General features: G+C 47.6%; 1 protein-coding gene across 1 annotated transcript in view; it reads left to right on the top strand.

The window, feature by feature from the left end:
• Nucleotides 1–23,804, top strand: part of LOC126517641 (scoloptoxin SSD20-like) — a 52,815-nt gene extending 29,011 nt beyond the window's left edge. Inside the window, exons 3-4 of the mRNA XM_050167441.1 lie at nucleotides 19,966–20,079; nucleotides 23,736–23,804. Of these exons, the coding sequence (XP_050023398.1) occupies nucleotides 19,966–20,079; nucleotides 23,736–23,804 (183 nt within the window). The remainder of the gene's footprint in view (nucleotides 1–19,965; nucleotides 20,080–23,735) is intronic.
• Nucleotides 23,805–24,254: the final 450 nt, after the last annotated feature.

The following is a 24,254-nucleotide window of genomic DNA, read 5'->3' as shown; positions in this document are numbered from 1 at the left end:
CACCGGACCACCACGGCGCAGCATCCTGAAACTAACGGGCTTACGGAGCGTTTAAATCGCACCCTTGTTGATATGCTCTCCATGTACGTTTCATCGGAGCATACAAACTGGGACCTCATCCTCCCATTTCTCACGTGCGCATATAATACGGCTACACAAAGTACTACAGGATTTTCTCCATACTTTCTTCTCCACGGTCGCGATCCTTCCCATACCATCGATACGGTTTTGCCTTATACACCAGACCCGTCCGAGTGTGCTCTCGTTTCATCCGTCACCCGATACGCCGATGAATGCCGTCAATTAGCCCGAAAGTTCACCTCCACCAACCAACAACAACACAAAGCCAATCGTGATGGCGAGGCTATGAATTCGAACTTCGCTTCCGGCACACTTGTCTTGTCCGTGCCTTCTACCACGCCTGGACTTTCGACAAAACTTCTCTCGCAGTATGATGGACAATACCGCATCGTCGAACGCACCTCTCCGGTCAACTATGTCCCCCCCACCCCCTCCTCCGTAGCGCCGCTTACACCTACATCCGACAAGCGCCGCCGTGGACGGGATGTTGTTCACGTTCGTCGCCTGAAATAATTCTATGACCCGCTCGTCTCCACGTCGTAAGTCGCCAGGATGGCTCCGCTTTTGCACCGGGGGTAATTGTAATGAGGAAGAAGAGCACAAGAACAAGGCCAGCCAGATCGTCTGTTCCATGCCTGCAGTGCAACCAATGGACCAGTAGATCGCCAGTGCTTAGCACGAGTGTGAGCCGTTCTGGCAACCAGCTGTTCCTGCTCTGCGTCACCTGCCTTCTCGGTTACCAACAGACGATACCATCTGAACTGTTCAGTACACCCCATTACAACGCGAATTTCTCGACCGGAACTTCGGGGCCAGCTGCAATGTGTGTGATCGGTTGTGGTTTGGTCACGAAATCGTTATCGTCAGTGGTGTTCTACATGGTGTTGCGATGCTTCTATAGTTACACAAATAATAGTCACACAGCTTACCACACGCTGTAATTATGAATAAATAAGGTTACACTAAAGATATACACATTAAAACACAAGCATTAAACGAGTCAACACAAGCTTCGCTTCCACTCCTCTTAACAGTACTTGAAGGGCGGTCAATTTTTTATTTTATTTTTTTATTTTTTGATAAGCTGTATTGGCATTTTTTTTACTTTGAAATAAACCGCGCATTTTGTCGTCCGTGTCGTTTCGCGCTGTCAATAGCTTTCAATATGAATTACCAACGGCTCAACATACTTTCCTTTTGGTGCACTTTAAAAATTCGTCCGCAAATGACCCATGGAACGTCTCTATTTTTGTACATATGCAAACTTGCTGTCACAGTCTTTTTTTTTTTTTTTGTCAATCAGAGCGCAACACATGTGTATGACGCTTGTGCAGTGATTTGCACCAGGGGAATAAATAACTCACTGCAAAGACCACAATTAAGCGACACGGTTTAAAATTGTGTTGTGCACGATTCCTACTATATGGCCTCTATTTCAGAGCAATACAAACTTGCTGCTACATTTTCTCCTCCCAGGGCACGGGAAAAGCACGCGTACGTTTTCAAGTGTTTTTATGAAGCTCTAGAGTATAGAGCAAGTCACCACAGCGACGCGGAACCGCTCTACAGAACATATATATTGCAAGCAATAATGATGGGCTTTGTTTGCATGTAATGAGGCAAAATGTGTTCTAGCCAGCTTATGCGAACCCCTTCAGTTCATTTCTACATAAATAAATGTGGTGTGTTCAGCCTTATTGATACCATTGTGATCGGATCTAGGTTAATCTTTTTCGCTTGGAACGGGTAAGGAATTCAGCTCTAATTCATCCACAACTGGTATACTGCAATTTATTCCGGGGCACACGCAACAAAACCGATCCACCCAGATTATTTTCATTAAAGAACGAGCTTTAAGCGCTTCTTCTCCAAATCCTTCCATGGGTGACCGCTTATTTCAGGCCTTTCATGTTCCTGCATTCCCACTGTGACATGAGTATTCTGTTGCTGTTCATATTTATAATAAAACTAACCAGGACATCACATCTTTTCGAAACACATACCGAGAAAACAAACATAACTTATGTCTACAAGTTACTTCCCTCGTTTCCCCTCGCGCCCGGACTAACTACGGCATCCAACACATTGTTACGGTTCACTGTATGCGGCGATGAAGGAAAAGCTTGCCAAGCGCCTGAGACACGACGTTCCGAATCGTCCCGCTTGTCAAGATGAAAAGGCTTGTCCGTCGGGTGTGTGCCGACGGGATTATGCTCCAGCGCAAACCCTACTCTCCTTTGCCCCTACATTCACCCTCTCTACGCCAGGGAGTGGTTTCTCTCCGAAATCCTGTGCGGGTTGACCAGTGTGTTGATCCGACGCCACCTACACTCCCCACCTATACACCATTGGGTTTTTTTCCGGTTCCTCTGTGCGAACCCACCAATGTCTGACAAGGTCCTCTACGAGGAAGCAACAGAGAATGCGGTTGGCCGATGCTGTAGGGCATAAGAAGGCCAGCGAGACGCCACGGACGCATCTTCTCTGCCCTCGTAGGCAGGAGCACGCACACCGAACGTTCCTGTACTTTGTGTGTCGGAGCGCACCACTCAGCCGTAATGGTGTATTAAACTTCTGTTATTGTTTTACATCGTCTCTTCTTCCATGCCGCACCCTCTCCGAAGGTCAATCTGGTTCGAGGTCTAAGCAGACGCTGTTGAAGGTCGCCGAAACCCCGTCCCCGTAATAACTGGTACCATCTTGTAACAACTGGTGGCAGCCGTAACAACACAGATAACCAAATTGCTACAGTATGCAATGTGTATCCTTGAATAATTGATCACGCTGTAACCTGTAAAACTATTTTTCAATTTAAGAAGAAAACAAAGATGTATTTTCGCTTAATTCTGATGCATGAAATACTTCTAATATGTAGTTATTGTAGTGCTAACCTTATTCCTACTATCCTTTGTGTCGTGCATTGTTAGGTTACAGATGTATTTTCTTTTTTTATATAATACGATGTGTCTTGATTAATTGCCAACCATGGCAAAACTAAACTGCAGAATTTTTGGGGGGGGTAAATGAACATGTTTGCCATTCTGGCATTCGTATGTAACCCGGGGTGACGCCACGTCAGAGAGTATGTTATCAGTTTTTTCAATTTGCTTCACCACATGGGTATGTTCTGCGTAGACATGTTCATGCTCGAATCAACTGATGTGACTTGATTTGAACTCGCAATACATGATACCAGCTTCGGTCGTATTGTATTTCACACAAATAAATTTTCCTACTAGAAAACGCTAGTCGCCATTCACGAATAAGTCAGCACAAACTGTGCGCAATAAATTAGTAGCTCTCAATAAACGCACGGAAGCTCAAATCGCTGCTAAAGTGCAAAGGCAGATTAGCAAGATTATGATTATGAGCAAGAGCAAGATTATGAGTGGGAACATCTTACGCCTAGGTCAAGCATCTTCAGTTCACCTGCTTTAGGGAAGGCACAAGTCGTGGGTAAATTCTCGCGGTACTCGCGTTGGAGCGTTCAAGTGCAGCGTCTAGGATGCCCCAAACGTTTGCTACGAGCAAAGGCCGTCGATAGCGCTCGTAGCAACAGAAAAATTATCGGCTTGAGAGTTGAATGGTAGCTGACGGGCAGGGTTTAGGCTGCTCTTCAGTGTGTCGTAGTCGCTACAAAGTGAATAGCCATTACCATTAAAACGAAAGAAAAATTATGCAAATACCGTTCAGGGCGAGGGGGGGGGGAGTCAGTGCTACGCAAATTACGACATTTACAATAATTAGTTCTATGTATGTTGGCGTGTGTGACTTTATGTGACCATAATGGAGAAACATGGCACACAAGGTCACTGGCTTCCTTTCGTCAAAATGTCTATGGACTTGGTTGGATGCCACGAGCAGATTCACACACATAAGGGCGCTATGTTACCCTCGACCCCAGACGTAGGTTGCATGCTTGTCAAGCAGGCGACATAACGGCTCGGCAATTGTTGCCTCGCGGGGTAGGAATGCGTGGTAGAAGTTGACGAGCCACAGAAAATCCTCCAGTTCGGCTGTGTTCGTGGAGGGAGGCGCGCTTATGATTGCGTGTGTCTTGCTAGACATTGGCTGGAATCCTCCGGCATCGATAAGGAATAAAAGAAATTCCACGCGATCCGCACAAAAATTGCACTTGTCCTTGTTAACCCTCAGCTCGACGTCTTGAAATCTACTGAGGACATCGCGGAGCCGGCGAGAAAGAGCTTGGTGCGAGGCGTCAGCTATGATGTCATAAAAATGCGGGACAACGCCTGGTCTGCCGCGCAACAGGGTTTCCATCAGATTTTGAAAAATGCCGGGCGCGACACTGGCTCCAAACTGAACTCTTCGGACGCGGAATGCCCTCCGGTATATCACTAGTTTATGCGTCCGCAGCTTCATCGGTCATGGTAGCTGTTGGTACGCCTGGACAAATCTAGTTTTGCGAATACTTTCCAACCCGATAGGGATGCAATAAGATAGCTGATCCACCGGCACAGGATACGTGCAGGGCTGCAGGGCCTTGTTAATAGTGCACTAGTAGTCAGCACAAATACGGATAACTCTGTTAGCCTTCAAGGGAATTACAATACGTATTTCTCATTGGGCGTGGTCTACGGCCTCAAGAATTTCCTGTGGTATCAGCTTACCTAGTTCGGCATCGATTTTTGGGCGCGGCGCAAATAGTCCTCTCTGAGCCTTCAGGTGGACTGGTGCAGCGTCCGGGTGGAAAGCGGACTGCACCGGTGGTCCACGGTAACAACCCAGCGCTCTGTCGAATACAGAAACGAAATTTTTGAGCATGCTTCACACGTAGCTGGCGGCTGGCCGACATGTTGCACCCAGGTGATACTGGTGCCTAATGCCAGGAACCAATCCAGACCGAACAGGCTCGGGCGCTCGCCTTTGAAGAGCACCAGTTTCAGTAGCCCATTGAATTTTTTGAATGTCACTCTGACTATGCTAATTCCGTGCACGGCAGCGCGGTTGTGCTGGTAATCTGTCATTACAATATCAAGCGGTTGCAGCTGTGGAAGTCGTCCGTTCGGAAAATCTTCTTAGCTGTGCCATCGGAAATAATTGAGAACGTCGATCCCGCGTCCACTTCCATTTGGCACGCTGCGCCCTCGATGCTGACGGTGACATGCACCTTCTTCTTTGAGGCTTCCGCCAGTACATGAATGGAGGTTGGCACACCGTCGTCGCAGTACGAGCTATTTTCGTGAGAGGCGCCATTCAATTGATTCTTGCTTCCGTTTTCCCAGTATGCTCGTGGGTCGGACCACCCTCGGGAACGACGTACGTTGGCAATGTGCCCAGCCTTTCCGCAATTTCGGCACTGTGCGTCCCTGAGATGACAGACGGCGCTGACGCGACCCGCCACACCTAGCGCAGGATCCACCGTGCAGTCTCTCTTCGTCCTTCCGCGTACCAGAAATACCTCGTAAACGTAGAACATCCTCCTCCATGACCTCCTGCTCTTCGGCATTGCCGCCGTCGTTCCTTGGTGCAGTGGCTCTATTCACGTTGCGGCTGTGCCTGAGCGGGGCAGAATATCAGCCTCCCAGTCCGCAACATCAGCTGCGACGGCCTCATCCATGGCGCTGACGAGGGCCACCTCATTTTTCGCTAGCAGTCGACTCTTCACATTTTCGTTGTAAAGGCTGAACACGACATGATCCCGAAACGCTGTGTCGAGGGGCGTGAAACTGCAGTGCACTGTTGAGTACCGGAGGGCAGCAAGGCGACCGGCAGCCGACTCACCCAGCGCCTGGTTTCGGCGATGTAAATCGAGACGCCAGTTCGGGCGGTTTCGGAGCAAGAGATTCTTGCAGGGCACACAGTATCGTTGAGAGCGTAGTGTCCTTCAACTGTGCCGGTGCCACAAGGGCTTTGGCTAACTGGAATGTCGCGGAACCGCAGCGGCTCAGGAGGGTGAACCTCTGCTTGTCGGAGTTCTTTATGTGGTGGCTTGGTTCTTGGTTGTGGTGGCTTATGTGGTGGCTATGTGGTGGTTGAGTTTGTACTAAGATTTTGTGCACGTTAAAGAATCCCAGCTAGTCCAAGCTACCAGAGTCCCTCACTCCGTATACCTTATATCAGATCGTGGTTTTGGCACGTAAAAACCGACAATTTAACCTTTGATACATTTTTTTTTTCGAATCGCTGAGTGTAAACTTCCCAGTCGTCCGGCCGACATAAATGGAATGGCTCGATATAGCCTTCCATGGCGGCGCTCATCAAATTTTCCGATGGCGTGTCTTGTCCTATTCCTTCAATTGAGCTCGATGGTAAATCTACGACGATGAACCGGATCAACTCCCAGTGATAGCATTCTGTTAACTAGGCACCGATCCCATCCTCGTCGCCAGTATTGTACCGCAGAAGCAACGAAGCACTGACACGCAGTTCGACTCAACCGAAGAAGGCGCAGCTGCTTACTGCGTGCCGTGTACTGCGCGGGCGGTGACGCGCGCTGGCGCGCAACGTGACGAGCAAGAAGACCAACGGGCTCCGGAACAGAGAATGCTTTATCCGGAACAGCGCGTGCTTCTTGTACGCGCTCGCGGTTGTTCATCCTCTTCTGATAACAAAAACTGAATGACGCCTGTCGGCGCTATCACATTCCTTCCCCCACAAGTTAAGTTCCTTTGCGAAAGTCCTCCGACTCGTAACGAACAGGTTGGTGCCGTTGTCGTGAACTTCTACGCGGTACGGCAGGGGGCTCGGGTGACGTGGGCTGGCCGGGTGCCTGGCACAGGGGCCGTGCTGGTGTGAGGGTCGTGGGCAGAACGGTTGCCTCATCCTCAGGATTTATTTGAAAATACTCTCTTTGACCCATTGGCTGACGGTCTCCATCCATGGGCTGGTCCCACTCGGGCACACCCGTCGTGCTCCCGGGCATACCCGCCGGGACTGTCTAGGGGCCCGCGTGCGGCATGACTGGCATGGGGTAGACGTATCTGCGTACTGGGAATAAGTGGCCAGACGAAGATGATTAACGTGAACGAAATGCACTTTGCTCATCGTGTCCACCAAGTACGTCAGAGGGCTAATGACCTTCACTATTCGGCCTTCAGTCCACGCTGTTTTCTCCCCTCTGACAGTTTTAACGTAGACGCGGTCCCCTTCCATGAAGAAGTGCCATGGAGAGCGACCTCGATCGCGTTGAGCCTTGGACAATTGTTGCCACTTTAGCATGTCTTCTTGAAATGATGGCTTTAGCAGCGACAGCTTTGTACGCGGCGCCCTTTTTAGAAACACTTTGGCTGGTGAGCGGCCTGTTACTGCGCATGGAGTTGTCCGATACGCAAGCAAAAAATGGTCTAGGTGTTCTCGTAGCGTCCTGTGGCTGCCGGAAGCGCTATCATGGAGTAGTTGCTTACGCAAGATTTTCTTTACTGTTTGCACACACCTCTCAGCTGCTCCATTAGACTGCGGGTGATAAGGTGGGCTGTACGTGTGACGCACTCCCCATGACTCGAGAAAGTAATTGAACTCTCGCGCCGTGAACTAGGGGCCATTATCTGACACTAGCTGTTCCGGCAACCCGTATGCAGCAAAGAGGGTACGAAGCCATTCAATGGTGTTCAAGGCCGTTGTCGATTTCATGTGCAAGACATCAATCCACTTCGAATAAGAGTCGACACAGAGCAAGAATGAAGCACCTTCGCCCTCGAAAAAATCAACGTGTACTCTTTGCCAGCAGCGAGCGGGAAATGGCCAGGGTTCCAAAGGGGCGTGGGGAGCGCTACTCTGCGTTGCTTGGCAGATTTTGCAACTTTTCACGACGGTTTCGATGGCTGCGTCAAGCCCAGGCCACCACACTAGGCCGCGAGTTAACATCTTCATTCGGACTGCTCCAGGGTGCTCAGCAAGAAGTAATATCAACACATATTCTTGCAGTTTGGGCGGATTAACAACGACCCTGCTATGTCATGTCACGCATCCTTGCTCTAGCGATACTTCCATTCGTCTGGTGTGGTATGGCCGTAGCTCGGCTTCTACTTGCAGTGGCCATCCACTAAGTATAAGTTCAGCAACCTTGCACAGCATTTTGTTCTGTCTGGTAGTCTTGGCGACATCTGGCCAACTGCAGCGTCGTTTCAAAAACTGCCAAACAGTCCGCCTCTTCATCCTTTCCATTGACTTGGAAGTGGCAATCTCGAAAACGCATCGGGCACTTCCATTTTAGACCCTTTCCGATACCTAAGCTCGTAACGATATCCCGCCAAGATCGCCCTGCGCCCATCGTTGCATGCGCGCAACGGCCAAAGTTAGCATCGGCTTGCAGTCACCTAGAATGCCGAGTAACGGCTGGTGGCCCGTGAAAAGCGTAAAACGACGGCCGTACAGATATCGATGAAACTTCTTCAAACCATATATTATGGCCAACACTTCTCTTTCAAATTGCGAGTACGCGCGTTCCGCTTCAGATAATGTTCGAGAGGCAAACGCAATGGGGTCTTTCGTTCATGTTTGGTTGCACATGCGAAATCACCGCGCCCAGTCCGTACTGGGATGCATCGCAACTGAGTACAAGCGGTCGCTTTGGGTTGTAGTAGCAGAGTATTGGGCTCGGGACGTGAGCAGCTTCTTTGTTTTCTGGAAAGCAGCAGCGCATTCTTTGAACCAGTGCCAGCGCAGGCCTTTCTTTAAGAGAGCGTACAGCGGTGCTGCCACGGTCGCCAAGTTCGACAGGAACTTGGAATAAAAGGTCGCCATGCCGAAGAATGATTTCAATTCCGTTGCATTTGAGGGTTCTGGCACAGCCGTAACTGCTTTAAATTTTGATCCCAAAGTCTGGATTCCGGCTGGAGATATCCGGTGGCCCAGGTACCGAACTTCTGTTTCAAAGAACGTGCATTTTTCCTCTTGAAGAGTTACATTGTAGGCCTGAAACCACTGAAGTACTTTTTCTAGCCGCTCTCGACAGGCCGACGTGGTGGTACTCCCTATGATTACATCATCAATGTAGCATCCTACGTGGGGAATACCACTGAGAATTCTGTTCATAAGCGACTGGAATACTGCTGGAGCGCATGCAATGCCAAAGGGCAGACGCTGGTATTGGAAGAGCCCTTTATGCGTGTTTATCGTCAAGAGTGACTTGGAGTCTTCGCATATCTCCACTTGCTGGTATGCAGAGGCTAGATCCAAAACGCAAAAAAACACCCAAGCCCTCTAAAGCTGCGAACTAGTCTTCTGGTAGTGGAAGCGGGTAATGCTCTGTTTTCAGCACGGGGTTCACAGTGAGCTTATAGTCACCACACAACCGGACGTCTGCCCCTCCGTCTTTTGGCACAGCGACCAAGGGTGTTGCCCAATCGCTCCGGTTACTCGCGTCACGACGCCCGCTTCCTCCCAAGTATCCAGCTTATTTTCCACTGGTTCAACAAGAGTGAAAGGTACCCTACGTGCTCTGCAGAACACGGGTCTGCTGTCCAGTTTTATTAGTATTTGCGCTTTGAACCCAGAAATTGTTCCTAACTGCTTCGAAAAAACATGCGCAAATTCCTCTTTCAGCTCAGCTACAATGTATACTGACCCTATGGCAGCCACTTCGTTCCAATTTACCCTTAGTCGACTCAGCCAGTTTCTTCCCAGTAGGCACGACCACTGCTTTCCTGCATCATCGACTATTACTAGGGCAAGGACGCATGTCTGCTTGTTGTATTTCACTTGCACGTCGACCGAACCAAGAACTGGGACAAGCTCGCCCGTGTACGTTCTTAGCAGATCAGCCACGGCCTCCAGGGGCAGGTGCGCCCAGTTCTGCTGATAGATTGGCTTTGGCATCACTGTCACTGAGGCGCCCGTGTCTATTTGCATGGTCACGTTGTAGCCCTCTACATCGACGGTAACATAATACGCGGACTTGTTGCTGGTGATACTACAAATCTGCAAATCATTATCCGATTCTTCCGTGGAGTCGTCCACCCAATTTAGTTCTTTTCGTGGTTCGGTTCCCCGCCTGCACATCGTCATGAGATGACCTTGCGTGCCACAGTTGTGGCACTTGTACCTGCGGTATCGACATGTTGTTTCCAAGTGTTTTTTTTTTTTTCCACATCGGAAACATTCTATCGGTTCTGTCGCGACTCCTCGCCTGCGGTTCTCTCTCACGGGGCGTTGTTAGCCTGAGAGCTTGCCTATTTGCCTGCTCTGAGCTGTCAGGTCCCTCTGACGAGCTTCTTCGTCAGACTTAATTTGTTGCGACTGCTTCGATACCATTTCGTGATTCAGAGCAATTTTGCAAGTCCCTTCAAAGGTCAGAACCCCGGCGTCAGCCGCAAACAGCTCTCGCTGGGTGTCCGCGTATCGCAGCCCCGCTACGAGCCTGTCCCTCAAGGCTTGGTCAAGAAAGTAACCGAATGCGCAACTTCTGGCTAAGTTCTTCAGCTGGAGTATGAAGTCCGTCACGCTTTCTTGTTCAAACTGTACGCGGTGGTTGAATTTGCACCTTTCCGCCACAATGGCTTTCCGGGGGCTGTAATAGTTCTTCACAACCGCTTTAGCCTCATCGTACGTTTTACTGGACGGCGCATGGGGTACGAGCATGTTTTTCGGTATTTCGTATGATTTCTCTCCTACGACCGTCAAGAATACGGCTAATTTCTTGCTGTCGGCTACTTCATTCGCCTCCACATACAACTCGAACCATTCCACGTACGAGTCAAAACTTTCGGCCTTCTCGTCGAAGCAGTCGATTCTTCCCGCCTTTGACATGTTGTCGTTTCCTCGAGGTTCCGCCGTCCTCGCCTGGTTGCCTGCCCCGCTTGTTGTCAGCATCCGCCACGGTCCCGGAAAGCCACTTGCGTCGATCTCATCCTCATCGCCATGTGTCGTGTCCTGCGAGGACGGTGACGCGCGCAGACGCGCAGCGTGACGAGCAAGAAGACCAACGGGCTCCGGAACAGCGAATGCTTTATTTGGAACAGCACGTGCTTCTTATACGCGCTGGCGGTTGCTTATCCTCTTTTGATAACAAAAACTGAACGACGCCTGTCGGCGCTATCACACTGCGGCCTCTCTTTATTCAATTCTGTGATGTCATCACCAAAACCAAGCAATGTTGCAAACATCATAAAAATAGTCCCGGCATGGAAGCGGCTGTACCATGCAAACATAACAAATGCAAAATTTCACTGTCAACAATTTTACTTGAAAGCCTGGCTTCTGTTAATGCTACCACATTAGAGACACGTTCATCAATGATGGAAGACAAATTATCTTGCTTGTTAACAACACTCCTTATGTCAGTGAAAGCAAAAGATAGGTTACGTACAGTAGGAGCCCCCTTCTTAAACTTATGCGATCTTTTTGGTGGTTTGTCATGCTGTGACGGATGAACATTCAACGAAACAGCGGATGGATCTACAATCTGGGGAAGTTCGTACATATTATCGGTTTGCGGAGTCTACATAAGCGTTTTTTTTATTTATGAACCGTCTATTATGTCGCAAAAAACACTGCTGCCCGCTTGATTGGCCATGTTCCATAAATTTATTTAGAGAATTACGGGTTGCCCAACCTAAGCCTTCACAATTGCTTGCACCTGATCTTTTAAGTTGGGCCTTCTTGGGAAATATGGCGTCTTTTGTTTTGAAACGCGAAAATTTGACAATTATGGGCCGACATTTGTCAGTCACGTATGCTCCTAACCTCGGGGCTCAAGATATGCCATCAAGTGAGATCAAAATACCTGAACTATTGCACACAAGAGTCTAAACATTTTCTTCCGATTCAACACAGGATTCATTGGACGGTGGGGAAAGCTGTAGAAAATTGGGTTCTATCTGCGAACGCAGTCTTCAACATCGTCTAGCCTACTGAGAAGCGCGGCACTTTCTTCGCGAACTGTCTGCAACCACTCGCTGTAGTCCATTAGTTTGGCTCTCGTCCGCATTATTTACGTGATCATCCAGGGCAGCACGCCTAGTGTTAATGTCGGCTACCGCTTGTTCCAGCGCGGTGTTACTTTTTTTGACGTCGTAAAGCATTACTCCAAGTCACTCATGACACGAGTCCACATGTGAAACAAACAATAGTTGTAACAGCAACAGCTAACTCCGGTGGCAAATTGCATCAGCTCCAATGTTTTTTTAACGTCACTACACATTATTAGTAGATTGTCTGTCATGAAGCAATCACAAATAATTGCGTAAAGGACACTAGGGCATGATAGGAGCAGCAGAAGTGCATTATATTACTTTTTACAATGCGAACGACCTTCACCAAACTGCACAAAGAAAAGGAAGGGATTTACGGCTGGTGGCACCCCTGCTGCTCCAATTGAAGACTCACTGCTGAACCTCCAGTGGAACGTTCAGCAAGCCACTCGCCTTTTAGAGAGCCAGGTAATGGCACGGACGATAGTGAAGCGTTGATCAGACAAGGCAGAACTCGGGCGCAGAAGACGTTCGCCGGTGACGCGCATGGAGAAGTAGACAAGAAAACTGGACATTGTGCAGGTGGCAACGCATCAGGTATGGAGTAAAGCTTCTCCATCAGCTTACACCAGTATGGATGGCGTCTCCCCAGCTGCTGTAAGCTGCTCTGACGACGTGGTTGCGCAGTGCAGAACTGATAGCGCCACGGACAGTCACTCGATCCCCCTCGGCCGCTTTGACAGGCAGCTGTTAATTTCCGATGTAAGTGCACCTAGTAGAGGAACGGATTTACGGCTGGCTGCATCCCTGCTACTCCACAAGTCCCTCGGAAAGGAATCGTTCTCCCATGGGCCGTCAATAAAAAAAGAAAAACTTATGTCCTTCAAGGAGGCGAGTTCCTCCTTCAGACGCACTTGGAAAAGGTTTCTCTCTTGCATGCGTATCAGGTACGTGCGTCGCCGCTGCCGCTGACTCGAGCATCGGCCACAGCTTGTTTCAGCGAAAAACGATGATAGCGAGCATAACCTGAAGTCTAAATTGTATCTTTAATAACAGGCGAGCATCAGTGTCCGACCTAAAGCCCGAACGGGCGCTGCGCGAAATGAGAAAAGTTGAACTTAGAACCAGCGTAATACTCCGGCTGACCGCGGCTGCCGATGCACATCGAGACGAGCCCGTACTCGAGCCTCTCTGGCTACACGCCGCAGGTATCAGTCACCCTCCTAGAATTTCAAATTAGGACGACCGGGAGGTTCAGCTAGATAGAAGGTATGCATTGGTGGTCGTCAGCGCCTTGTTTTTGAAGAGAAACCACAAGAGATTCACTAATACCGTCGACACGCAGCCGACCGTTGTGAACGCATCACCGCAGCAAGCGACATAAACGTCGTCACCGAAAAGCTTGGTTGAAAGTTTGCACAATAATCGCCTGTGAAATTCAAGTGATGCACAAATTGTATCATTTGCGACATGCCATGAGCATTATCTAACATCTAACATAAACAGGACCTGCGATACCACGAACGGTAAACCACGGGCACAACTTCGGCAACCGCCGGTACACACAACGCGAACCGGGTCGCATGCAGCGGGGTAGCTGTCGGTCGGTCGGACTGCCTAATGTCCTACCTAGGCTAAAAAAGAAAACAAAACACGATGACTTCGCATAACCAAATTTCGTGACTTCCTTTTCTACTATTCTTCTCCCATTCTTCCATACGCATCTTACTAATCCCTATTGCGGACACGCTTACCTTTCCCCTGCTCTCGATGAGCCCAAGGGCTTCAAGGAGGCCAGTGGTGCCTAATTTGACCGCTGGGCAGATATCTTCACATTCTAATAAAACATGCTCCATCGTTACCGCAGCTTTACCTCAGCAAGCACATGCTTCTTCTTCCTTCTTATATCTCGCTTTATAGGTGCACGTTCTAAGGCATCCTGATCTCGCTTCGAAAATTATTGAGCTTCCCTTTGACTTATCATAAATTGTTTCTTTCCTGATTGCGTTTATTCCTCTTAATTACTCATGGCAGATTTCTTTTCCATTCCCGCCACCCATGATATTATTTCATGGTCTCCGACTTTCAAACTTAAATTCTCGCCTTCCTGTCCAAAGGTATTAGCCAGACGTTGCAAATTACTTTGCTTGTAAGCTAGGAACACAATGTCGTCCGAAAAAAAAATAAACCTGGAACTGCTGCTCTGCTACTGTATCCGCCAGTTTGTATGAGTGATTAAAGCCGATATTACTTCCTTCTAGTGCCTTCTACATCCTCACCATCTACATCACAGCTATAGCACTGAAGGACCCTCTACGTTCCAATATCTTTACAGACTCCAGATCGGCAGCCCGAGCTTTCGCCTCCGGCTCGATCTCAAAGGAGGCGGCGGCCATCCTCGGCAGCGAGGGGGCTGCTGGTTTTCATAGTATCAAATGGTTCCCGGCCCATATGGGAATCAATGTACACTCTGAGCTTGTTAACGCCAATGAGTTGGCCCATGACTGTGCGCGAGGTCTTACACACCGCGGCGGTTCAGGTGGACTCACGGGCGGCGACTTAGGGCTGTACAGGGATTCGCTTCTCACCTTCCATGAAATCTTGACACATTATCAACTTGCTCGGCGGGCCTTTCCGCTACCACACCCTAAACTTAATAGACCACAATCGTCGGCGTTTCGCATGCTTCAAACGGGGTCATTTCCCTCCAGGGGCAGATTCAGTCACTTCGCGCCTAATGTAGAACCCCACTGTCCAGACTGTGGGGAGGCGTACTGCTCCTTGTCCCATATGCTCTGGCAATGCCCTGCGTTACGCAGCTCATCGCTAACCACTCTAACCGACTGGGAGGCAGCCCTTAAGAGCGGCGACCTCTCAGAGCAACTACGGGCTGTCCAGAGGGACTGCGACAGGGCGGAGGACCACGATCTTCCGACCCCGACGTGGGTGCGGCCCGCGACGGCTACGGGTACTCCCTGAAAAGGGAGGTACCCTAACGCCGGTTCCTCAGGACCATTAATAAAGTTCTTTGTCTGTCTGTCTGTCTGTCTCCTCGCTCCTCATCCCTTCCCATTCAACGCAAACAATATTTTCTAGGCAAACCTCTCAAAACATGCCAACAATCGTCGCCTAAGCCTTCCCTTTCTAGAATATCCCACAAAATGTTGCGGTCTACGTTGTCATAGGCTCCTGTAATGTCTAAAAAGGCCACATGTAACAGTCTGCTTTCTACTTTTGATATTTCAATACAATGAGTAAGAACAAATAAGTTATCATCCAAACGTCTACCTATTCTGAAGCCATCCTGAAGTTCTCCCAAAATGCCATTATTATCTGCCCATGCTTGCAGCTTTCATTTGATTGCCTGCATTGCTAGCCTGTATATTACCCATCTAATGGCCAACGATCTATACAAGTGAATTCTATCTTTCTCCCCCTTACCTTTATAAATTAGATGCATTCTACTTTGTCGCCAACTGCCTGGTATTCTATCTTTCAAAGATTTTTCCACAGCTTTCACCAGAGCTTCTTTACTTTTTGGTACTGCTTCATTATTCAGCCTAACGGGAACCTCGTCTAGCCCTGTGGCTGTGCGCTTAGGATGTTTCTCTTCGGCTTTCTTCATGTTGAAATTTCTGAGCACCAGCTCCTTTTCCACCTGGGTCTCTTTCATGCTCTTTTTTTCTTCAAATACAACCTCGTTATTACCTTGGAAAAATTTAGCTGTCACTTTTCGGATGTAATTTATTGCCGCTTGTCCTTCCAGTCTGTTTTTATCTTCGTTTAGATATGTTGTTGTATTGTTGTTGGCTTCCTGCCTAATAACTTTATGTGGTTCCAAAATATCCTAGGTGCAGCCTTCTTTTTCTCACGTATTTCTGACAACCAACGTTCACTTTCACGCTTTAATTGTGCTTGCACCAGTATTTGAACCACAGACTTTTTCTCCTGGTATATTTTCTATTTGCTGGTTACTTTATCCGGCGGCAACTGCGCCTTCTTTGCCTGCCTGTGCTCTCGGGATGCTTTCTGTCGTTCGCCGATCGCTTCTCGTATGTCCCTGTTCCACCAGCTTTTCGGTTTCTTTTTTTCCTTTCCAACGAACATGTTGTTTCTCTTTCCGTATTTCTGTAGTTATTACACTTAGAAGCTCAATATACTCCCACTCTTTACATGGCCATTCGCCAAGTTCTTCCTCGAATCTAGTGACTACATTTGTTATTTGTCCGGCGTTCAAATTCGGACTGGCAATTTTGCATTTCTCGCTCTCTTTTCCAACTACATATTCCATTTTGAAAGTGATGCGTTTATGGTCACTCATTTTGCTAATATACCGTTCCTCATCAAGGACCATTTCTCTCAGCTTATCATGAATTCCTTCTGTCATCAGACAGTAATCAATGGTCCATTGCGGTTTCCCACTTCTCACGTGATCTTCCCTTCACACTTAGGCCCTGTATTCACGATAACGAGGTTGTCTTGGTCATAAAGATCTAGCATTGACTTCCCGTTGTTAACAACATATCCACCTAGATCCCGCATGTAGGCAATCATGTCACCTAATAAGATAATTTCAGCACCATTCCCGAAACCCTTAATATCAGCATTTATGCATTCCACTAACTCTCGATTCTTCTGTTTACAATTATTCCGGACCAGAAGTACGTAACGCCCAGCCAAGTTTTCTTACCGTTCATTGTACCTGATAACCAAAGATCCTCTTGAAATTGTGAATTTATTCCTTTCCATTTGGCTCCCTGATGGACGAGCATTCCGACTCCCCCCCCCCCTCTTTTCTTCCGACTTAGTTTTGTGGCACCCTTTCCAAACATAATTCTCAAACACTGGCGCCTGTTCCGAGTCTCTGAGGTGAGTTTCTGTAACCGTATAGACCCCTATTTGTTCTCTATTTAACTGCTCCTCAATTTCTGCGCACTTTTTTTTTCTTCTGCCACCCTGTATGTTCTATCACATGGCGAGCTTTCTTTCTTGTTTTACTCCTTTTTCTGCTATTGACGGCGATGCTCTTCTGAGGTTCCCCTGTGGGACCTTCTTCATTACTACCTACTCTGCCATCTTGAGCGCCCGTGGGCCCCTTAAGAAGCAAAATACGACCAGCAAATCGCCAGCCCACTTCTCGTCCGAGCCTGTAATTGAAGTGTATCCCGTCTCTTTCAAAACGACCACACCTTCTCACTTCTCTGTTTCCTTCGACAGCCTCGAAACCTTACTCTCGACTCATTTTCTATATAGCCTCATTAGTAGCCACTACGGCTCTTTGTACGTGACTGTCACGTACAGGCACCTCCGGCACCGTGCACACCACGATCTGCAATTGAGGGGACAGCTCGCGCAAGTCGTCTACCTCCTTCGCCAAGCGCTGGGCCAGTCCTGTCGCTTTCCTGTTTAGGGCGTCATTTGGCCCACCTGCTACTATGACAAGGTTGCGCACGTGGGAATTTTCCGCGAGGTTTGCTTTTGCTCGCCTCATGGCAAAACTCAGTGTCCGCCCTGGAAATGTCCCTACCGGCACTGTTTTATGGCCTTTAACCTTCTCCACATTTGTGTAGGAGCACCTACCAAGGTTTCAGTCACCGGCAATAATCACCATTTCACGCTCTTCTACGCCTCCCTGCTTCCCTTTGCCATTTTCCGCGTAGACCGAACTTGACAAGGGGCAATGTCCCCGCGCTCCTGCTTTTTTTGTGCGGCGGCCTCAAGGTAGGTGCCACTCTTTCCAGCTACCCCCTCCCCACGTTCCACGCATTACACATGCTTTGCTGACATTCTCTCTCCTGTCACGTCGGGGGACTGCGTTCCATTGTCACGACCATTCTCGTTCGCAATGGCGGTCCTGTTCAGCTTTTCCTCGGCTGCTTGATGTCTGCTTTCCAATACCTTCCGTGCATCACACTCCAGATTTAGCTCATTTTTGAGCACTTCTTCCTGTTCGACAAGCTCATCCTGGAGAGCCTCCATTTTCTTCAGCCTAGCATCGACATCACAGTGTGTGCTGATGACTCGATTCCATCTCCATTCTCATCCGTCCACTCATCTGCCTGGAGGGACCCCCCGCATACTGCACGCTTTCCCAGCTTTCTTGCCATGTATTGTACGGCTTTTTCTAATGCAAATACTACAATACATAATAATGCAGAGTACGTGCCTTCTAGGAAAGACCAATACGCACATAATCTAAATCCATAAAATGCCGCAAAGTAATTGTCACCAATGTTTTAAAAGAAATCAGTGGCGCATAGACTTAAGGTATGACACGTTTTCGCACGTGTTCAACCACGTGGCCACGCTCTCTATTTCCTACCAAAGGAATATTGACGGTAGCAAGGCACGCAGAAGGAAAACCAGTAATAGCTATTAGTCTTGCCACTTCGAAGCTGCTATTTAAAGGCTGCAAAAACTTAACGTCCCACATGATTGGACGTGTTATTAAAGCACGTGGCACGAAAGGACGCTCTGACCATCCTGCAAAACGAAACGTACACGAAACACGCCCGCGCACATGGAAAAAGAGCGACAAGAAAAACTACCCAAGTATTATTTAGAGGCCGAAAAAACCAGCAATTCAAAAACAGAAGCAAGCTCAAAGCATATATAAAAAAACACGATTTCGTCGCCGCCACGGAGCCCTGGAAAAACACGTCCATTCGCCACAATATCTCACGCAACTCCGCTTTTTGAAGGTGTTTAGCGACATCTATCTGTTGTAGCAACTACAACGGTTTTTGATTTTAAGCCTCTCAAGGAGTGCAGCATGCCTATTTAATATGTAAGTTGTGTCAAACATTATATCGCTGCATCGATAATTTCGGGGGGCTGTCGGAACAGCTCCTAACCCTCCACGTGGTTACGGCCCTGGACGTAGGGCGATTTGGCGCCTGGCTCTCTTTGTGCCAAAAAAAGGACAAAATATGTAATATGTTCGAACGAAACAGCGTGAAACACGGGCCGCGTCGAGTAGCAACCAGAGCCTTAGAACGCGAGTCTTGTCGCCGTGACGCGTGTTTTGCGCTGTTTTGTTCAAACATGTTGCCTTCCAACTAGCTCGGATTCAGACTTTAATGCTGTATAATGCGTTTATACTATTACACGAGGTGTTTTTCTATCATGCATAATGCTCAAAAACTGTCTGTGGCACATAGCGCAATTGAGGTCTCTGAGCTATATTACTCGCGCGAGAAATCAAAATGCGTAATCTTGATGCTTCCCAACGTGCGTGACAAAATACATGGGCGTCCCATTTACCTTTGTTCTTCAATGCAGAAACCTGTGGTTTGTTAAGAAAGTAAGTGGAACAATGGTGCATTTTTCGCGCAAGTATCACGGCACATATATTGAAACTGGTGTCTTCCGGCTACAATTCGTAAATTGCAATATGTGCCATAAATCACTTAATTAAAATTTATTTAGTAATTTTTGTTAATTAGTCAATGACGCATTACGTTTTCTCATGCAAGTAATGTGCGCCTACTTGAGTAATACAGCTCAATGACTAGGAGGTACTATTCACGTTTAGAAACGTAACAGCGCTCAACGGACAACGACTTGGCACGAAGTGTCGTCTTTTAAAGGCGAAAAAGGATCGCCACTTCACACGGGGCGTAAGACGAAGGAGTGGACAGGACGAGCGGTATACGGTCTACTCCTTCGTCTTTTAACGCGGTTCTTTTAACGCGAAGTCGCAGTTCTTTTCCTCTTGATGCATGTCGGACCAACTGGCCCAAAGTTCCCCCCTCTTGTCGCCTTTGCATAAGTCCTTGTCCGTTTATAGCTGTTACTTTTCAATGACTAGAATTATGCTACTTGCCATAAACGATATTTAAAAATTCTTTATTGTCTAAAAACGACACCCAGTCATGCGCTTGACGGGCGGCCGCCACTGTCCTCGCCCTCCCAAAAACAAATCCCGGCTACGCCGTGCAGGCGCCACGCGTGTGTGCAGGCGGGGATGAGCGAGTGACGGCAACGACGCTTCGCGTTCCTCCTTGCGCAGGTGGTGATGCGGTCGCTGTGGATGAACCACACTGTCAAGGAGGCCATCGACGCCCCTCGAATTCACCACCAACTACCCGCTCCAGAAGTTCTTGCAGAGGAGCACATCGACCAGGTCCGTCAACGCTCCCGCCAATTCGCGCCGGGTGGAAATCGCGGCAAACTTATTCAACGCTCGTTGGTTCTCGTTCATAGCACGCGAATCGACGAGACGAGTTGGCGACACACACAGCGCATATGTTTTTCACCTCCATTCGCATTGTTATTCGTTAACTGCAAAATTAGGCAGCGATTTCGACAACGCCAGCGCTAGACGCACCCAGGGCGATACGATAGGCGACAATTGAGGCACTCACTAGCAACTGATTTACTGCAAATGAGAACAAAATATATGCACAATATACACACAAGCGAAATTCCAGTCACCGCAAGCGAACTTATGCAGAGTGTAAGCCTTTGCGAATGCATCAAGTGGCCCGCCAATCCACTCTGGTTTAGTTATTCAAAGTGCACGGCCAGCGGATGCGAAACACAGAAAAAGGACCTCGAGCAATATAATAAGTAACTAAAAATATATTGAACTTGAAAAAAAAAAGTTAAAGCAAATTTTGTGAACCCTATAGCAGGTTGTCGGTTCGCTCTTTTCTAGATTACGCTACTGTCCGCCATTGGTAGTCTGTGCGGCTGTGTGTGTTTTCTTTGAACGAAAGATGTGCTGATGCCCTGGCACAGTCACTGTCTGCGTCATGTTAAATTGCGTTTATTTCCCCAAACAAACAATTTATGGAGGCTTTAAGAGAAAATTTGCACACAGCTACTTGACGGGCCTTGTATTGAGACGGCTTCCACAACTTCACGGCACACCCCTTCCCGTAGCGTATACATCCCATAGCAATTCACTGTCCACTTTGTCGTAAGCTCCCTTATCTAGAAAGACTACCTATGACAGCCATGGACTTGTCCATTGAAATGTCGACATATTGAGTTGGGACAAAGGTCCCCTAAGCGCCTGCCTGCCTTGAATCCATTCTTTCGTTCTCCCAAAATATTTATGCGCCCACCATGACAGCACAATTTTTATATCTTCTATTGTCATTCTATAAAGGGTGATAATTGTTAAAGTTTTACTTCATATTTAAACATCGCCTGAGACAGATAGCATAGTTCTTGTCATTGAGCTGTATTATTCAAAGAGCCGCACATTACTACCAACAGAAATCGAAACAACTATTCAACCAATGAACGAAATCTCACTAATAACCTCCATAATTATTTACTTTACAGCACATATTGTAAATTACGAATTATAACCGAAGAGATTGCTAGGTGTATCCACTTCAAATGAAGTTCCTGGATTACACCAGTTTACAGATATTATTTACCAAAGTGTAGGACGAAATACATGGGCATTCCAGTTACTTCTGTTTCCATGCATAAAAGAGCGTTTTGTTAAAAAATCAAGTCCAACAACATGGCATTTTTGCGGCGTGTTTGATGGCGCATATCTCCAAATTGGTCTCATTGTGGAAATGCGTTCTAAGTGGATACGCCATGGAAACTCACTTGTAAATTTCCGTATGTGCCATAAAGTAAAAGATTTATTTATTTATTTATTTATTTATTTATTTATTTATTTATTTATTTATTTATTTATTTATTTATTTATTGAACATACCTTACAGGCCCCTTGACAGGGCATTCAGTAAGGGGGGTAATAAAAAGTACAAAGTAACTTGTCCCAAAGTAACAAGGTAACATATGGCTCAAATTTGCAATTTAACACAAAGGAGAGGAAGCGATGATAATGTGGTATGACGGCAAATATAAGGATGGGCGGGAAAAAGGATAACACGAAAAAAAAATAAGATATTGGTGGCATTATACATATGGCAAAACTGCACACAAGAACTATAAAGTATACCAATCACAATGACAACAGCAAAAAGAAAAGAAACTACAACCAAAGATAGACTGCCAAATATGCGGGTTCTAGGCGCAGGTACAGTTGGCAGGGTTTCAAAGACGCACAATGGTAGGGCATGATAAAAACGTAGGAACTAATCGCGTGCACAGTAAACACATTTATCAATATAAAAAATGCAGTCGGACACAAAGTGGTATACTGAAAAAAACAACAGAAGAGCACGTGTAGTGGTACAAGAAATGACGCCTGTCTTTGGTCTTAAAGCTGTCAAAATAACAAATAAATAAATACATGGGTGGTATAAGAACATGGCACCGGAAGTAAAACAATAGTGGAAAAACTAGTGGCAAGTTTTTATTGCGAAAAGGAAGAGTGCAGAAGTTGACAGAAACTATCGTGATCTGGTTTGGATGCGATGTTGTCTGGAAGACCATTCCACAGACGTATGGCGCGAGGAAGAGCAGATGAGTTGAAGGCGTGAGTTGACCCATATAATCGCGCGAAACTTAAGTGATTATGCAACCGACGTGATGTGGTGGAAGGAGCATCAATGTGAAGTGGGAATGGTCTGTTGCTGTATGCGTATTTGTGAAAAAGGCATAAAAGGGCAATGTCGCGACGAGCACTAAGGGATTCAAGTGAAAGATTGAGCTTAATTTGCGTTAGGCTGTTATGGTTGTCATAATTGCGTGAAATAAAACGGGTGGCCCTACTTTGGACCGCTTCAAGCATGTTAATTAAATAATTGTGGTAGGGGGATCAGATAGATGCGGCGAATTCAAGCTGTGGGCGAACGAAGGTCTGATAAGCTAATTGACGAACGTGAGTGGGACAGTTATGTAAATTTGGACGTAAATATCCTAAAGATATTGAAGCTCTTGCGCATATGGTGGTGATATGGTGGGACCAGGAGAGGTTGGGTGTGAAATGAATACCAAGGTACTTATAAGACGGTGCCTGCGACAGTTGGTAATTGTTAATGGAGTAGCAGTAGTTTGAAATGTTTTTCTTGCGTGTGAAGGAGATTATTTTGCATTTTTCTGTATTCAGCGACATAAGCCATTTTTTACACCAGTTGGTAATGCGGTAAAGGTCGTTTTGCAGCGTTAAGTGGTCGTCGGCACAGGTTATTGGACGATATATGATGCAATCGTCAGCAAAGATTCGCATGCAGGAAGAAATGTTTTCTGGCAAGTCGTTTATGTAGCTTAAAAACAATAAGGGGCTGATGACGCACCCTGCGCACCCCCATGTTGCAATGTAGATCTGTACTTAATTCTAGTTGCTGGGTTTCGCAAGAGAAACCTTTCCTGAATCCGTGTTGGTTGTTAAAAAAGAAATTGTTAGATTCTAAATGTCGGTAAACATGAGAAGCGCTTATGTGTTCAAGACGTTTGCAGCAGATGCAAGTTGAAGAAATTGGACGGTAGCTTTCGGCAGTATGTTTATCACCGGCTTTAACCACAGGCACTATTTTACCAATTTTCCAATCGGAGGGAAGTTGGCCTGTCGCTAAAGATTGCCTGAAAAGGCGGTATAATATGTTAGCAGAAACGGAGGCAGTGCTCTTAAGAATTTTAGAGTTAATATTGACACAATGCTGTGGGGCTCCCGCACCGCAGGACGGCGTGCGCAACGGCCGGCGCCATGGAAGGCGACGAAGCGCGTACGCTTCACGCTCTTCTTCTGGCCCGCCATTTAAGAGAAGCGTATATTTTGTAAGACTCGTCTTAAATCTACGTTACATTTTTCTGGTGGAGGTGCGGGGTACATGCTATTACGCCCAGATCGAACGCCGTCTACAAGCCCAGTACGAAGTCCGGTCGAGCTGGCTCCTGTTCACGTAGGGACAAGCCGTCGACTTCAGGGACTACCACCTGAGCACGAGCCTCTACCCAATCGAGTCGGAAAGATGAGTATGTACATCAGTTCCGTCTTCTTCCTCAACGGCACCGACTGAGGTCGTCCTTAACCACCCGCGAATCCCCACATCCTTCCATGGGGACACTTTCGAGGATGTTGAGGACTGGCTCGATCACTTTGAGCGTGTCGCAGAATTCAACGGCTGGACTCCAGAACGCAAGCTACGCAACGCCTACTTTGCCCTCTAGGACTACGCGCGGACATGGTTTGAGAACCGTGAGGTGGCCTTATCGACATGGGACGAATTCCGATGGCAGCTAATCAGCACATACGCCAGCCTCGATCGCAAGGAGCGAGCTTAATCTGCAACTCAGGCGAGAGTACAGCGGCCGAACGAAAGCATCGCAATGCTTGTCGAAGATATGTGCCGACTTTTCCGACGCGCGGATCTGTTCATGCCGGAAGAAAAGAAGGTCAGGAACCTGATGCGTGGTGTCAAGCAA

The sequence above is a fragment of the Dermacentor andersoni genome, chromosome 11 (genome assembly GCF_023375885.2).
Source record: "Dermacentor andersoni chromosome 11, qqDerAnde1_hic_scaffold, whole genome shotgun sequence".
In the NCBI taxonomy this organism is placed as follows: domain Eukaryota; kingdom Metazoa; phylum Arthropoda; class Arachnida; order Ixodida; family Ixodidae; genus Dermacentor; species Dermacentor andersoni.
The sequence above is the reverse complement of the archived record's forward strand: the minus strand, read 5'-3'. Positions and strand labels throughout refer to the sequence as shown.